Source organism: Canis lupus, chromosome 11 (genome assembly GCF_003254725.2).
Source record: "Canis lupus dingo isolate Sandy chromosome 11, ASM325472v2, whole genome shotgun sequence".
NCBI classification, from domain to species: Eukaryota; Metazoa; Chordata; class Mammalia; order Carnivora; family Canidae; genus Canis; species Canis lupus.
In genome coordinates this window covers 38,585,348-38,600,727 of record NC_064253.1, presented here as the reverse complement: position 1 = coordinate 38,600,727, position 15,380 = coordinate 38,585,348, and the positions used below count along the sequence as shown (strand labels likewise).

The following is a 15,380-nucleotide window of genomic DNA, read 5'->3' as shown; positions in this document are numbered from 1 at the left end:
GTATATAGTGTCTAGAGTTCTTGGTTATATTTAGTAGGAGGAATAGGGAATATAGGCCTACTCCATATTCCTGAAGCCAGAATTCTAGGGGAACAGATTTTTATTGCAAGCTAGTGGTCTCCCCAGATGAGAAGCAGAGAGAGAGTGAGGACAGAAGAGGAGCAAGGATGAGTCCTGGGACCTCCATGTCCAGAGAGGAGAAGAGGAGGAACTAGCAAGGCAGCAAGAAGGTACAGCTAGGGAGGTAAGAGGACAAGCTAAAGCATGTAAAATAGCAATAGTTAACCTCCTTTTATTTTATTTTTAACATTTTATTTATTTGAGAGTAAGAGCAGGAGTGAGGGGAGGGGCAGGGGGAAAGGCAGGGGGACAGAGTGGGGAGAAGAGTGGGCAGAAGCAGAGTCCCTGCTGAGGGGACCTGAGACTTGTTGATGCCAGCACACGGGGATCATGACCTGAGCCAAAGGCAGGCAATTAACAGACAGAGCTACCCAGGTGTCCCTTAGTTAACCACCTTTTAAAGGAGAGTGTAAGTGAACACAAAATCCAGCCTGGAGCGGGTTTGAGAAAGAATTAGGAGCAAAGTGAAAAAAAGAAAGTAACCAAAGACACATATTGTGTGATTTCATTTATAGGAAACATCAGAACTAGCCAAAGTATAGTGACAGAAATAGATTAGTGGCTCCTTAGGGCTGGGGTGATGGGGTAGTTTGGAAAAATAGAGTTGGGAAATTACTACATGGTACGGGGTTTCCCTGGGGTGAGAAAAATACTTCACAATTGGGTTGTGGTGATAGCTGCACAACTCTGGGATATTTTTTTTTAAATATTGCATAACTTAAATGGATGAATTGTATAGTATGTGAATTATATTCCAATAAAGCTGCTAAAAAGGGGGCAAGGGAGAAAAAATGATACACCCTGGGGAAAAAAGCATTGAGTTTTTATGCAGGGCTAATTTCCCTTACATAAACAGTTAATAATCCCACAGAAAAAAAATGGTAAAAGATGGAACAGAAGAATATATAAAAAGATGCTTAATTCATAGTAATAGTGCTATAAATTATAACCACATTAAAATAGGCTACTTCACAATCAGACTGAAAAAACCCCAAAGCATGGTAACACTTGCCAAGACTTTATTTTTTATTTTTTCAGAAGCCATGTTTATTGTGTCTGAGATGATCCATCAGGTGATCCCTGAGCTACAAAGGATAAAAGGAAACCCTCTCATTACAAGCTGACAAAGGTAAAGCAAAAACATTTTTTGCAATGGCATGAACAACACACTCAAATAGATCTGGGTTTTATACATATGACCTAATTCCTAGTCTTCTATGGCTACTTTTATAACTTTATACAGATAATGAATTAGGTAAAAGGCACTATAATATTTGGGGGACTTCAGGAACAGTATCCTTAGTACTCCACCAAATATATTCTGATATCCCAAAGAAGCAAGATTTGCAAGTAGGTGTGCAAAACATAACTAATCTACTACTACACAGTTCTACTCTTGACAGCATTTACCTCTTGGGGGGGGGGGAGTCTTCCAGTCTCCAAAGGATAAAAGCAGAGAGTGAGTAGAGTCAGTACAACATGCAGGCAGAACACTGTCCTGTAAAAGCTATGAAGTTTGCAGCACAAGGAGAAGAATCCTTCTCCTCCACACCACACACAAATGATGAATTATGGCACCTAGCTCTTGCTCCTCTGTCTGGCTATCCCATCATGTTCTGCTCTGTTGGTCAAATACTGAGTGGCTGTGCTTCCCTGAAAAGGAGGAGCATCCTCTTCCATCTCCGAATCCCCTGCACCTAGCCTGGTTGTGACATAAAGTAGGTGCTCAGCGCGTGTTTGGTGAATGAGGTCCTTGCAGACCCTCCCTGTGGCTTGACCATGTGAATCAACCCATTAGACCTCCGCCCCAAGTTCAGACTTCCATTCTCTTCTTGTAATGAGATCAGCATGTGTTCAAATGTTCAGGGAAAGACTCCCCAGCTCAGCACAACTTCAAGACGAGAAAGGAAGGTGTTGCTGGGAATGACACGCACAAAATTAAAGGAACCTGATATTGACGGTGGGATTGATGACGTGGTGTAAGGGATGAGGAGGATTGCTAAGCTCCATTGAGAGTCTGCTGTGCACTGAGAACTGTTTAACTTTTTCCCTCGTTAGTTCATTTATCCCTGACAAGAACTCTAGAAAAAAGGTATTACCACCATTTTACAGATGGGGAAACTAAGACACAGAGAGAGCCAGTAAAATGTTCAAGGTGACATAGTCATGTAGGAATGAAAACACATGGGACCAAAAGATTGCCCCAATAGAGTTATTTGATCTGATTAAACCAACCAAACACACAAAGACCAGGTTTATTCTTCTACTTTTCCTGCCATTCCTGTTCCTTCCTTCCCCACCACCAAATATCGCATAAATATATGCCAGAGCTGATTTGCCACAACTCTGCAAAAACATCCCTTGGTCCCTGACCCGAGGGGTGAGAAATTCATTGTAATTTTGCTCCTGGATATAGTTCCAGAAATAATGCCAAGGAATTTTCCTAATTTCATTTCTTTCGTTTCACTTCCTTTCACAAACATAGTGTGGGCATGTTTAAAGTTAGTTTCTTTCTACAAGTAGAAATTGCCCTTGAAATTTAGTTTGTGTCTAAAACAATCTTTTTTTTTTTTTTCCTGCTTCCTCAACTTGGGCCAAATATGAGACAGCTTACTGAAATGCACAAACTCATTTCCTCCCTTACTCCTTCTCTTCCTTTCTGTATTTATGCCTCCCTTTGGAAAATATTCCTTTTCCCAAACTCACTTGAAAAACTCATTTACCAGTGAGTTAGGGGAAATTTTACTTACTGCTCTTGGGATTACTTTAACTTAACACTATTGGATATAAAAAAGTATTCTATGTGGTCTGGTTTCTCCTGGTCCAGACACTACCTTCAGGCCCTTAAGGGCTGAACTGTGCCCCACCCCCATTCTTAAATTGAAGTCCTAACCTCAGTGCTTCAGAATATGACTAGTTGGAGATAGGGTCTTTAATGAGGTAATTCAGTTAAAACGAGGTCTTTAAGATGGGCCCTAATTTAATGTGACTGGAAAAGAGATCAAGGACACAGACACACATGGAGGAAAGACCATTGATGATACAGAGGTGGCCAGCTACAAGCCAAGAAGTGAGGTCTTGGAAGAAATCAATCCTGCCAACAGCTTGGTTCTCAGACTTCCAGGATTGTAAGTAAATAAATTTCTGCTGTTCAACCACTTATTCCATGGTATTTTGATACGGTAGCCCTCTCAGGTTAATACAGGTCCCCAACTCAAAGCTCACCTCTTTCACTGTGTCACTCAGCCTCCAAACCTGTATGTCCAACAGCCTATTGGATGTTTCCACTTGTGTATCACACAGACACTTCACACTTTGTGTCTAAAGCACAGGTCTCATCACTGTCTGTAGGCCTGCTCTTCTTTCAAAGCTACCCATTCAGCAATGACATCCCTGTGACAAGCCAGAAATCTAGGTGCCATTACTGACTCGGCTGTCCCTCCATTCCCACTTCTATTAGCTACAGAGTTCTGTGCATTCTTACCTCTTGAATCTTTTTGTTTCTTAACTTTTTGTTTGCATTGAAAAAATGTCAAAACCAAATAAAATTTAAAAGACTATAGGGAAAATAAACCATTTTTTAAAAAGACGTATTTATTTCGGAGAGAAAGAGAGCATCCACACAAGCTAGGGAAAGTGCAGCAAGAGAGGGAGAGAGAGAGAATCCAAGCAGATCCACCCCACCCCACCGAGCATGGAGCCTGACTCAGGACTCAATCCCATGACCCTGAGATCAGGACCTAAGCTGAAATCGAGAATCAGATGCTTAACTGACTGAGCTACTCACGTGCCCCCCATTTAATCTTTTTTATATTTGCTTCTACTTCTCCCGTATATACACTCTTCTGTGTATATATATACTATCTATATAATAATACATATTATATATGTACATATAAATTTTTCCTGGGCCATTTAAAAGTAAATTACAAACACCAGGGTATTTCATCTCTGAATACTTCAGCATGTACTTCCTAAGAATAAGGATATTCTGCTACATAGCCTCAATATCACCAACATACCTAAAACTTAACATTAAATACATTCTAATATACAGTCCATATTTAAATTTTACCAGTTGTTCCCAAATATCTTTTTCTTCTCCTTCCTTTTCCCTTCCCCATCCCCCCATTCTCATACACATTCACACACACACAAATATATGAGTGCATACTGATACCTCCACTTCAAACCTAACTCCACAAGATTCTATATTTTTTCTACATTTACATATCTCACAGTGAAAATCCTGATTCCTAAGACATCATTGGATTTATTTGCTGTATATCTTACAATATACTATATACCAAATAGTTTCAGAATTATGAGATTAACACAACTATCAGTAGCAAACTTACTAAATAAAATTTAAGATCTTCTTGCACTTCTTCTGGTCCTTAGAATATATTCCCCACCAGGAATATACAATCAGAATATAGCATTGAAATTTCTTGAAAATTTTAATATGACTATTCAATTCAATATATAGTTAATTTGTTTCTGTTTAGATTGAATTTTGTGATTTTTAAAAATCCTTTTATTTTTAAAAATATTTACAACATTTACATAGAAGTCAAACCTTTATAAAAGGAATACTTAAAGTATTAATGTTACAAGATGGCCAAATAAGACATCCCTTGCTTGTATCTATAGACCCCCAGTGACAATAACTTGGCATCCAACCAGGGACAAGTGCCTTTGTGGGAGCTTCAAGACCCAGGTATATCATGAAACTCTGATGCAGGCCAAGACCAAGAAGAGCTGTTTTGAGAAGGCAGGCCTGTTCCCAGGCTGCTGGCACACCAATCGTGGTCATAGCCACAGCAGATACAGAAACAGCTCTGTACCTTGACAGCTTGGCTACAGCCCCATTTGGCTTTGGTTCTGTCACTAGCACCACATGCTAAAGGACTTGGGAGGAGTCACACCTATCCATGCAGTGGGTAGCCCATGGACCTCAGTCCTGGCTGCCTACCCTGAAGTAGCCTGTGAATTGGAAGTAAGACACTCTCAGCTAGGATCCAGGAGCCCCTGGAAGTAAGCCTGTCAAACGGCAGATTTTGAAACAGCCTTGGAACTGGACTCGAGCCCATCCCAGCAGCAGTCTGTGAACAGTCCTGCTGGCACAAGGAGCTGACAGGAGATATTCCTGTCTGTGACTTAAAGATCCTGCAAGGACCCTATACTTGGCTCTGGCCCCTCTAGCCATGGTCATAGAGCAATCCAGCCCACCCAGGGATCTAGCAGGAGCCAGGCCAATCCATGCCTCCACAGCCAGGACAGCCTCCACTTTTTTTTTTTTTTTTTTAAGATTTTATTTATTTCTGAGAGACACAGGGGTGGGGGCGGGGGGCAGAGACACAGGCAGAGGGAGAAGCAGGCTCCATGCCGGGAGCCTGACGTGGGACTCAATCCCGGGTCCCCAGGGTCATGCCCTGGGCTGAAGGCGGCGTTAAACCACTGAGCCACCTGGGCTGCCCAGCCTCTGGCTTTCATTACTATTCCCTCTACCCTATTGCCACCTGGTAAAGGTAATCAATTTAATTAAGTAATCATTAACAAACACATCTCTATTTTATTATTCACTTTCTTATTAAAAAAAAAAAAGGAACTTTTTCACTGAAAGATATCTGGGAAACCAGTCCATGTATTTCCTAGAGATAATCCTCATTCTTTTTTTTACTCAAATATACTATGTTTTCTTAATTCTAAGACTCACATTCCTTTCTATTTCAGCATTTCAACATCAAACTAGTCTAAAATTTACCAGCTACAGGGCAGAGAGGTAAACTGTGACAGTTCTGTCTTGGGCAATTCTCTATTCTTTGGCTTCTTAATGCAATTTAAGTACTTGAAAGAACAGTGTCATGAAGCTGAATTTTGCATACTTTGGATTGCTATTCATTGTTGACCATATGCTTAAAAAAATTGTGATGCAGTATTGAAACAAAAAGTTGCCATTTATGCAAAAGATTGCCTGTCACATAGGGACACCTGGGTGGCTCAGTGGTTGAGCGGCTGCCTTTGGCTCAAGCCGTGATCCCGGGGTCCGGGATCGAGTCCCATATCAAGCTCCTTGCGGGAAGCCTGCTTCTGCCTCTTCCTGTGTCTCTGCCTTTCTCGGTGTGTCTCTCATGAATAAATAAAGATTGCCTGTCACACACTAGACAGTGCAATTAAATGTAGTAGACACAGCCAAGCCTCTTGGGAGCAATGACAAATTTCAGGGCAAAGGTTAGTGAGAGCCATTTATATATCAGGAAGTACACAGGCACTAGACATTTATCAGTTAAAAGCTTTCCGTTGACTTGCAAGAGAAGCTTTTATAATTCCAGCTTTAATGAAGAAGAAAAAAAGATCAAATAGAAAATAGAGTTGGAATCCCAGCTATTGTTTCTGTTCCTCAAAAGCTTTCATGTAATTCTAAAACTGACAACACTACATACACAGAGGTGCCTGAGTGGCTCAGTTGGTTGAGCGTCTGCCTTCCTCTCAGGTTGTGATCCCTGGGTCCCAGGATTGAGCCCCCATCTGGTTCCCTGCTCAGCAAGGAGTCTGCTTCTTCCTCTGCTGCTCCTCCTGCTGTGCGCATGTGTGCTCCCTCTCTCTCTCTCTGTCAAATAAACAAAATCTTAAAAAAAAAAAAGGACTACATACACAGGATGCCTGCTTTCAACGCTGCAAGTTGACATTGTACTAGAAAGGCTTGCCAGAGCAATTAGGAATGAATGACTGAATGAATGAATAGCATTCAAACTGAAAAGAAGTAAAACTATCTCTATTTACAGATCACATGATCATATATACAAGAGCTGAAAGGCTCCACAAGAAAACTAACAAATTCAGCTGTGTTAGGAAATAAGATGAACACACAAAAATCAGTTGTGTTTCTATACACCAGCAATGAACAATCTGAATGTGAAGTTAAGAAAACAATCCCAGGGGCATCTGGATGGCTCAGTTGGTTAAGCATCTGCCTTTAGCTTAGGTCATGATCCCAGAGTCCTGGAATTGAGCCCAACATCAGGCTCCTTGCTCAGTGGGGAGCCTGCTTCTTTCCTTCTGCCTGTTGCTCCCCCTCCTTGTGCGCTCTCTCTGTCAAATAAATAAAATCTTAAAAAAAAAAAATCCCAAAGAGTAAAATACCTATGAATAAAATGAATCAAGGAGGTAAAATACTTGCAAGCTGAAAACCACCATACATGTCTGAAATAAATTAAAGAAGACCTAAACAAATAGAAAGACCTTCTGTGTTCATGAATTTGAAGATTCAATGTTGTAAAGATGATAAAATTGATCTATAGATTAAATGAAATCCCTCTCAAAATTTCAAAGGCGGGGCAGCCTGGGTGGCTCAGCGGTTTAGCGCCGCCTTCAGCCCAGGGCCTGATCCTGGAGACCCCGGGTATCAAGTCCCACGTCGGGCTCCTTGCATGGAGCCTGCTTCTGCCTCTGCCTGTGTCTCTGCCTCTCTCTTTCTCATGAATAAATAAATAAAAATTTTAAAAAATTTTCAAAGGGGCATATTTTGCATAAATGGGCATAAAATTCATATGGAATTACAAGGGATCCCAAAGAGGTAAGACAATTTTGAAGAAGAGGAACCAAATCAAGGACTCCCATTTCCTGATTTCTGAAACTTACTACAAAACTGCATATCGAAACAGCATGACACTAGCCTAAGGATAGATGTATAGACCAATGGAATAGAATCAAGAGCCCAGACTCATAAACTCATACATCTACGGCCAATTGATTTTCAACAAGGGTGCCAAGATCATTCAATGAGGAAAAGAATAGTGCCCTTAACAAATGGTGGTGGGACAACTGGATATCTACATGCAAAAGAATAAAGTTGGACTTACTACATCACACCATATTAACAAAATAACTCCAAAAGGATCAATGACCTAAATATAAGAACTCAAGCCACACAGTTCTTGAAAATATAGGGGTAAATTATGACGACTTCGGATTTGGCAGTGGATTTGTCTCAGATATAACACCAAAAGAAAAAAATAGATAAACTGGACTTCATCAAAATTAAAAACTATTGTACATCAAAAGACATTATCAAGAAAGTGGCAAGAGACACCTTCAGAAGAAATTTGCTCATCATACATCTAATGAAGGTGTAATATTCAGAATATGCAAAGGTCTTTTACAACTTTTACAACTCTACGAGACATGCTAATTCAAAATGAGGGAGCAGCCCTTCTGCATTATTGATAAGATTATAAAATGGAGCAACTGTTATGGAAAACAGTACAGAGTTTCTTCAAAAAGTTAAAAATAGAACTTCCATTTGACCCAGCAACCCTGCTTCTGGGTTTGTATCTAAAAGAATTGAAAGCAGGGGCTCAAATAGATATATGCACATCTATGTTCACAGCAGCATTATTTATGCATTGGTGGTTCAGTGGTAGAGTTCTTGCCTACAATAGCAGCATTATTCACAATAGCTAAGGGTGGAAGTAACCCAAATATTCATCAACAGATGAATAAACAAAATGTATGTAGATACAATGGAATAATCTTTAGCTTGACAAAGGAAGGCTTCTACATGCTACAACATGGATGAATTTTGAAGACATTATGTTAAGTGCAATAAGCCAATCACAAAAAGACAAGTACTATATGATTCCATTTCTATGAATTTGACTACTTGAGATGCTTCATATAAACAAAGTAGAATGGTGGTTACCAGGGGTGGTGTAAGGGGGTGGGTGGTAGGAAGGAGGAGTTAATTCCAGTTTTGCAAGATGAAAAGGTTCTGGGGAATCTGTTTCACAACAATATGATATATGGATATATTTTAAAGGTTTATTTATGAGAAAGACAAAGAGCTCATGTGAGCAAGCGGGAGAGGGGCAGAGAGAGCGAGGGAGAGAGAAAATCTTAAACGGGCTCCACAGTCAGCACAAAGTCCAACATATGGGGCTGGATCTCTGGATCCTGAGATCATGACATGAGCAGAAGAATTCAGAGTCAGACACTTAACCAACTGAGCCACCCAGGCCCCCTGTGATTATATTTAACACTACTGAACTGTACACTTAGAAGCTATTAAGATGGTAAATTTTGTGGGTTTTGCCACAGTAAAAAAAAATACATAAGAAAAACCTGAGGAGTAGTCCTGGATTTTACTCTTTGCCTCACATGAACTCACTACTACTACTTCAGTGAAAACCATTAGAGCTAAAGAAAACATAATTGGGCAAAGTGCCTGAATAGTTTCCTATCTCTCCACAGAAGATATATAAGAGTCCAAGAGGTACATGAAAAGATGCTTAACCTCATTAGTTATAAGGGAAATGCAAATCAAAACCACAATGAGGCACCACTTCACACCCTGTAGAATGTGGAAAATAATGAAATAAGTACTGGCTAGGATGTTTAATGGGGACAGAGCTTCCCTTTTAGAGCCAGATAGAGGTGGTGGACGCACAACTTTGTCAATGTACCAAATGCCAATGAATTGTTTACTTAAAAATGACGAATTTTTTTATATTAATTTCACCTCATTACAAAAAAATTTCACAGGTTTTAAATGTCATTTGACCAACATTTTGTACATTAATACCAGATGATCAAACAGATTTAGTAGACTTGCAATTTTGAATGTGAAACAGGCCTAAACTCAAATCTTTGTGATATTGAAGTGGAAGATGGGATGTAATAATCTTGGAAAGTAAAATATTGTTTACCTGAAATGCAGGAATTTTTATTTCTTTAAAAAAATAGAGTAAATAAATAATAATCAATGTTCCTTTCTGCAGGACACGGCTTGAGAGTGCAGGCTTCAGAGTTGGACCTCCTGGGCTCCTATTCTTGTCTTCCCAGGACTATCAAATATGTTGTATCTTTCTCATGGCTTGTGTCCTTTTTTTTTTTTTTAAATTTTATTTATTATTTATGATAGTCACAGAGAGAGAGAGAGAGAGAGGCAGAGACACAGGCAGAGGGAGAAACAGGCTCCATGCACCGTGTGTCCTATTAGGAGCTGCATCACTGTGGACTCAAGATTTACTAAAATACATTCACTTAATCTCCCTCTACTGGCTGGTTCCCTACTACCACACTGTAAAGACTAATAATACCTACCAGAGCTGGGGTTATGATAATTTAACAAATATTTACTGAGCACTTATTTTTATGTGCCACGCACCTTGCTGTGTCCTAAGTGTTCCACAGTGAAGGTCAGACAGCGGCGATGGCCTAACTTGTCTTCTCGTAGAGGGCATAGACCATAAACACTGAGGCCAGAGAGCTAGGCTCTTGTCTCCGAGTCAAAGAACGAATCTCCGGGACAGAGAGTGAGTAAAGCAACAGAAGTGTATCAAGCAAGGAGACAGAGAAACGGTCTCAGGAGTGAGAGGGGTCCCAACAGGGTTGCCAACCTGGGCCCCCACGGACGGTCTTTTATTTAGAGCTGACTAGGGAGTTGTGGCCTTATCATTTGAGTGACGTCTTGGCTTGAGTAAGGACTGGTGGTAACATCTTCAATGGCTTCTCTTTTGGGCCTGGTTGTTTGTTGGTCACAGGTGGCGGTCACATAAAAGACACTTAGGGCAGGGTGGTCTGGTTTGTTTCCTTACCTCTGGGTTGTGGTGGTCGTTAACACCCCAGCCTTTAGGGGGTTTCTGTGAGCCCGATCCCGCAGCCCGCCGCCTAGCCCCGTCTGTCCCTTACTCGAGACCATTTATGTATCCTGATTGAGTATGAGAAAGGAGGGCAGTGCTATCCCAGAGATGAGAAGGAGGACACTATCTTAGGTAGCCAGGGGGCCAGGAAGAGCTTTTCTTGGGAGGGACATCTCACCGGAACGGACCTGCGTGCTATTAACACGCGGCCACAGGTGAATTTGGGGGAACTTGGAAGGACAGGGGATGGGCAAGTGTTTAACTGCGGTGGGAAATGCTGCGTTTCCAGCAAGAGCGACGCAATTTTGCGTTGTAAGAAGATCCCAGAGGCAAGGCAGAGCCGGGAAGGCCATTTTAGGACGCACGGATGGTGGCCTGGACTTAGGGTAACGGGTTAGTGGCCTGCGCAAAAGGGCAGGTGCTGTGCCGGGACAGGAGCACGAGGGGAGGGAGCTCCAGACAAGCCCGGCCTTCAGGGCGTCCTGCTGCCAACAGCCGGGCCAGCGCAGGGCCAGCTTCAGGCGGCGTCTCAGGTGCAGGACAGGCCGACAGAGCTGAACTCCGCTCCCGCCCTTCTTTCCCGGTACCTGCAAAGGCAGACTGTCGGGGACCGAGCCGGCCTCCGCCCTGGCTCAGGGGCGCGCCTGACAGAGCCACCGGCGGGAAGCCCAACCTTCAGAGAAACACCTGACCGCGACCGCCGGCCCCTCTCGCACCGCCCCACGCCAACTAGCCCCGCCTCCGGAAGTGCCGCCTACCCGCGCTCACTTCCGCTATCCCAGGCTTCCGCTTCTCTCGCGAGAACTAGAAGTGCCTATGAGATGAGGGCTAAGCGGAAGTCGGGTCTCTTTTTCGTGGCGCCTCCGAGGCGGTAGGCCGCTTCAGGATGAAGGTAGGAGTGGTGGAAGCTTTTGAAACGGGCTAGGGGAACGTGGGTCGGGCCCCCCAGAACACTGCCTTGCCGCAGCCCTCCTTCTCCAAAGTCCTAGGTCTAGGTGGGAAAGGGTCTGAGGCGGGAGAAGGCTTGTCGCTTTGGGGTGCAGGGGTCCTTGGAAGAGCGGATGGCGAGCGATTACAGCAGGAGCCGCGCCGGGCGGGGAGCGCCATGGTGGCGTCCTCGGGCCCAGCCCGACAGACGCGGCCCTGCTGCCTCTTCGGCTGCCTGTGGGCCGGACGGGCCGCGGCGGGCCCTTCGCCCCCGGAGGCTTTCCGCGAAGCTCGAGGAGAAATGAGCCGGTCTTTTAGTGCGCTGCTTGTGCGTTATGAATGTGCACACACGCTTTAGCGGATGAAACCGATACGTCAGGGTTTCTGCTCCTTGTCTGGGGTTTACGTAAAAGGCTTTGTGCAGTGGATTTACCTTTGCAAGTGGCTCTGCGGTTTTCTAAAACTCTTTCCCTCCCCTTAATCCTTAGCTGAACATCTCTTTCCCAGCTACTGGCTGCCAGAAACTCATTGAAGTGGATGATGAGCGCAAACTGCGTACCTTTTATGAGAAGCGTATGGCCACAGAAGTTGCTGCCGATGCTCTGGGCGAGGAATGGAAGGTTGGTTCCCGAATGAAACGGTCTCGGCTATTTGATAGCGCTGTTGGCCACGGGTGGAGTAGCGGGCTTCGATCTGGGGTCACTTCCACGTGCCCCTTTAAGGCAGCGCTATTACCCTGCGGCGTTATGGCCCTCAAACGGGAGAAGACCCCTGAAGTTCTGTGGGAAGTGCCAGCAAGGGTGGTTTGTGGGTTGGTTGCTCGATTGTACTTTGGTTTCATGACATAACTTTTCCCTCGCTGGAACGGTTACATCTGGTAAAAGAGGTTAGAAATAGGACTTGACTGAATTTGCTGACTAATCTTGGCATGAAAATCTAGACAAAACTGGGTGAGCTCAGAAAACTGAAATTCATACTGTTTTCCGCACACCCCCAGGATTTAAGGGTCGTGATCCTTTATTTTACAACGTGTGGTTGTGTCCCACAGGGTTACGTGGTGCGAATCAGTGGTGGCAATGACAAACAAGGCTTCCCCATGAAGCAGGGTGTCTTGACCCACGGCCGCGTCCGCCTGCTGCTGAGTAAGGGGCATTCCTGCTACCGACCCAGGAGGACTGGAGAGAGGAAGCGCAAATCTGTTCGGGGTTGCATTGTGGATGCCAATCTCAGTGTTCTCAATTTGGTTATTGTGAAAAAAGGTGAGGTGTACTTGTGTTCTTGAATTTAGTTTTTGTTGACATTGTTTTAAAAGCTGATAATCCAGATGTTTTTCATTTGCATTATCCACAGTTTCTTTACCAGTGCATAAACAGTAATTTAGAGTTTTTGTAAGAAAGTTGTGGAATTAAAAAGGTCTGATCACTTCCTCTTTTAGGGGAGAAGGATATTCCTGGACTCACGGATACTACTGTGCCTCGTCGCCTGGGGCCCAAAAGAGCCAGCAGAATCCGAAAGCTTTTTAATCTGTCGAAAGAAGACGATGTCCGCCAGTATGTTGTTAGAAAGCCCCTAAACAAAGAAGGTACGAGGATTTTGCTTAATTTCATTTGTAGCATCTTGTATGCATGTTAATAAATGTATTTACGGGGAGAGGGTCAAGACAGGCACTTGTTAAATCTGATGCTTGTCTGCAGTATTACAATTTTACTTGAAGTTTTGCCTGTGCTCCTGATGTAGAAGTTTATCTGAAAATAAGTTATCAGAAGTTCATTACTTTTGGGTTAGGAATCGGTAAAATGATAGAAAATTCTGGGACTATGATTGAAAACCCTCAGTCCCACCACTTTTGCTTTCTTTGCATATTAGAGGTTCTGTCTGTTTGCAGAAGTAGTGCTTTCGTTGCCTGAAGTTGCTTTTAACTCCTGGCTCTTTTTAATCTGAGCTGTGGATAGGAATAGTAGGAGTTGTGGCTGTTAGAAGAAATACACTTTATTCAGAATACTAGAAGGTGTTTGGGGTTTTGGAGTTATAATATTTTAAGATGGCATACAGATGCGCAGTTTGTTAGAGGACATAACTCCTCACTGGTGAGGCTCTGTAACGTTATTTCTCTAGTAAAGTGTATGCATATTTACTTAGGTTATGTGGAATAAAGAGGATGTCAGTTCAGGTTGGGTTTTTCTGAATAATGTGAAAAAAATTGGTTGGCACTGGGGATTTAAGCCTGGCATATAGCAACTGCTCATGAGTCACTCCAAATACCTGAACTACCTATGTGCAAGGTAGTAGAAGTGTTGATGGTATAGTATAAAAGGACAAGTAACTCGCATGTGGTTTACACTTTAAAAAGAAATGCCAGATACATGGTGGTTGCCCATTGTCAACTCCCCTGGCAAGATCACCAGTGTAATAGGTGTTCTAGTTAACAGGTGTGTATAGAATGGTTCTTACATCTTTATAATTAAAGGATGGGTTGACTACTTTTTAACAAACCTGAGCAGTTGAGTATTTCGTTTTAGAATATATGCTTGGGCTATGTTTGTTATTCCCACCAGGCATCTATTAAACTCAAAGACTTCTGTCCCAAAGCAGATCTATGATCCATAGAATTTGGGATGTATAGATGACACAGGCTAAATGAAGATACTCTATGAACAATGTGCTGCACGTTCTAACGTTAATGGTTTCATTCCCCAGACTGGCAGGATCTGCCTTGGCAAATACTAGATTTGAGCATAAATAGGATTTCAGAGTGTGGTTAGGATAGTGGTGCAGGTGGAACTTTACTTAGTTTTCATAGACAAGTAATATATACACAGTTCTACAGTTTTAAAATAATGTCCCTGTATCTTACAGTATAAAAATATATCTAATTGTGGAAGAGACTTGAGTCCCCCAAACAGAGTAGCTTAAATTGATGTGTGGTCTTGAAGTTGACATCCAAACTAGTGGTGTAGTTTAACGAGGTGTTTTAGGATTAAATATGCTAATTAGGAAAAGACTGGCACCTAGTAGACAAAGTTAATCTGTTTACTTCAGAAGGACTTACCAGTTTACATTGATAATATTTAGCACATCTTGGCTTTTTCTTAAGGTAGTATTTCAAGTTAAATGGTTCAGATTTTACTTCAAAGGCCTCACACAGGTAAGTTTTCCTAGATATTCCTGTAATATTAAAAATGTAGATGTAGATCCTAATGAACATTGAGAAGTGATTGAATCATCTGAATTTTCAGGTAAGAAACCTAGAACCAAAGCACCCAAGATTCAGCGTCTTGTTACTCCACGTGTCCTCCAACACAAACGTCGGCGTATTGCTTTGAAGAAACAGCGTACTAAGAAAAATAAGGAAGAGGCTGCAGAATATGCTAAACTTTTGGCCAAGAGAATGAAGGTAAATCAAGAAGATTGAGGGAGGGAGAGTCAGGCCTGACTTTGGATTTTTAACCCAGACAAGCTATAACTGTTTGTTTTGTTTTGTTTAGGAGGCCAAAGAAAAACGCCAGGAACAGATTGCCAAGAGACGGAGGCTGTCCTCTCTGAGAGCTTCTACCTCTAAGTCTGAGTCCAGTCAAAAATGAGATTTTCTAAGAGTGACAAAATAAATAAGATCAGACACCAAATCTCTTTGACTTTTCATTGATGACAAAAATTGATAAATGGAGGGTGAGATCATAGTAAAGGGAGTAT

At 42.5% G+C, this 15,380-nt stretch overlaps 2 protein-coding genes across 6 annotated transcripts in view; one reads left to right on the top strand and one right to left on the bottom strand.

Moving 5' to 3' along the window:
* Positions 1 to 11,497: 11,497 nt before the first annotated feature.
* RPS6 (ribosomal protein S6) lies at positions 11,498 to 15,313 on the top strand. 3 transcript variants are annotated; one of them, XM_049116169.1, is made up of 6 exons: positions 11,498 to 11,655; positions 12,179 to 12,310; positions 12,739 to 12,949; positions 13,126 to 13,272; positions 14,927 to 15,084; positions 15,179 to 15,313. In XM_049116169.1, the coding sequence occupies exons 1-6, from the start codon at positions 11,650 to 11,652 to the stop codon at positions 15,269 to 15,271; spliced, it is 747 nt and encodes a 248-aa protein (XP_048972126.1). In that variant the 5' UTR covers positions 11,498 to 11,649; the 3' UTR covers positions 15,272 to 15,313. The 3 variants fall into 3 exon arrangements, with proteins under 3 accessions (XP_048972126.1, XP_025288946.1, XP_048972127.1); XM_025433161.2 differs by having other exon boundaries at positions 15,176 to 15,313; XM_049116170.1 differs by having other exon boundaries at positions 11,592 to 11,655; positions 12,198 to 12,314; positions 15,176 to 15,313.
* DENND4C (DENN domain containing 4C) overlaps positions 14,629 to 15,380 on the bottom strand; it is a 126,917-nt gene continuing 126,165 nt past the window's right edge. The window contains exon 32 of one of the 3 annotated variants that reach the window (XM_049116165.1): positions 14,629 to 14,855. In XM_049116165.1, coding sequence (XP_048972122.1) covers positions 14,677 to 14,855 — 179 coding nt within the window. In that variant the 3' untranslated portion in view covers positions 14,629 to 14,676. The remainder of the gene's footprint in view (positions 14,856 to 15,380) is intronic. The other 2 variants (XM_049116163.1, XM_049116164.1) reach the window with 2 other exon arrangements.

What these genes read in the sequence shown, in the direction of transcription:
- RPS6 (XM_025433161.2), top strand. An exon ending in CTCTGGGCGAGGAATGGAAG is followed by an intron (nt 12,311 to 12,738) that starts GTTGGTTCCCGA and finishes TGTGTCCCACAG; the next exon opens with GGTTACGTGGTGCGAATCAG. An exon ending in TTTTGGCCAAGAGAATGAAG is followed by an intron (nt 15,085 to 15,175) that starts GTAAATCAAGAA and finishes TGTTTTGTTTAG; the next exon opens with GAGGCCAAAGAAAAACGCCA.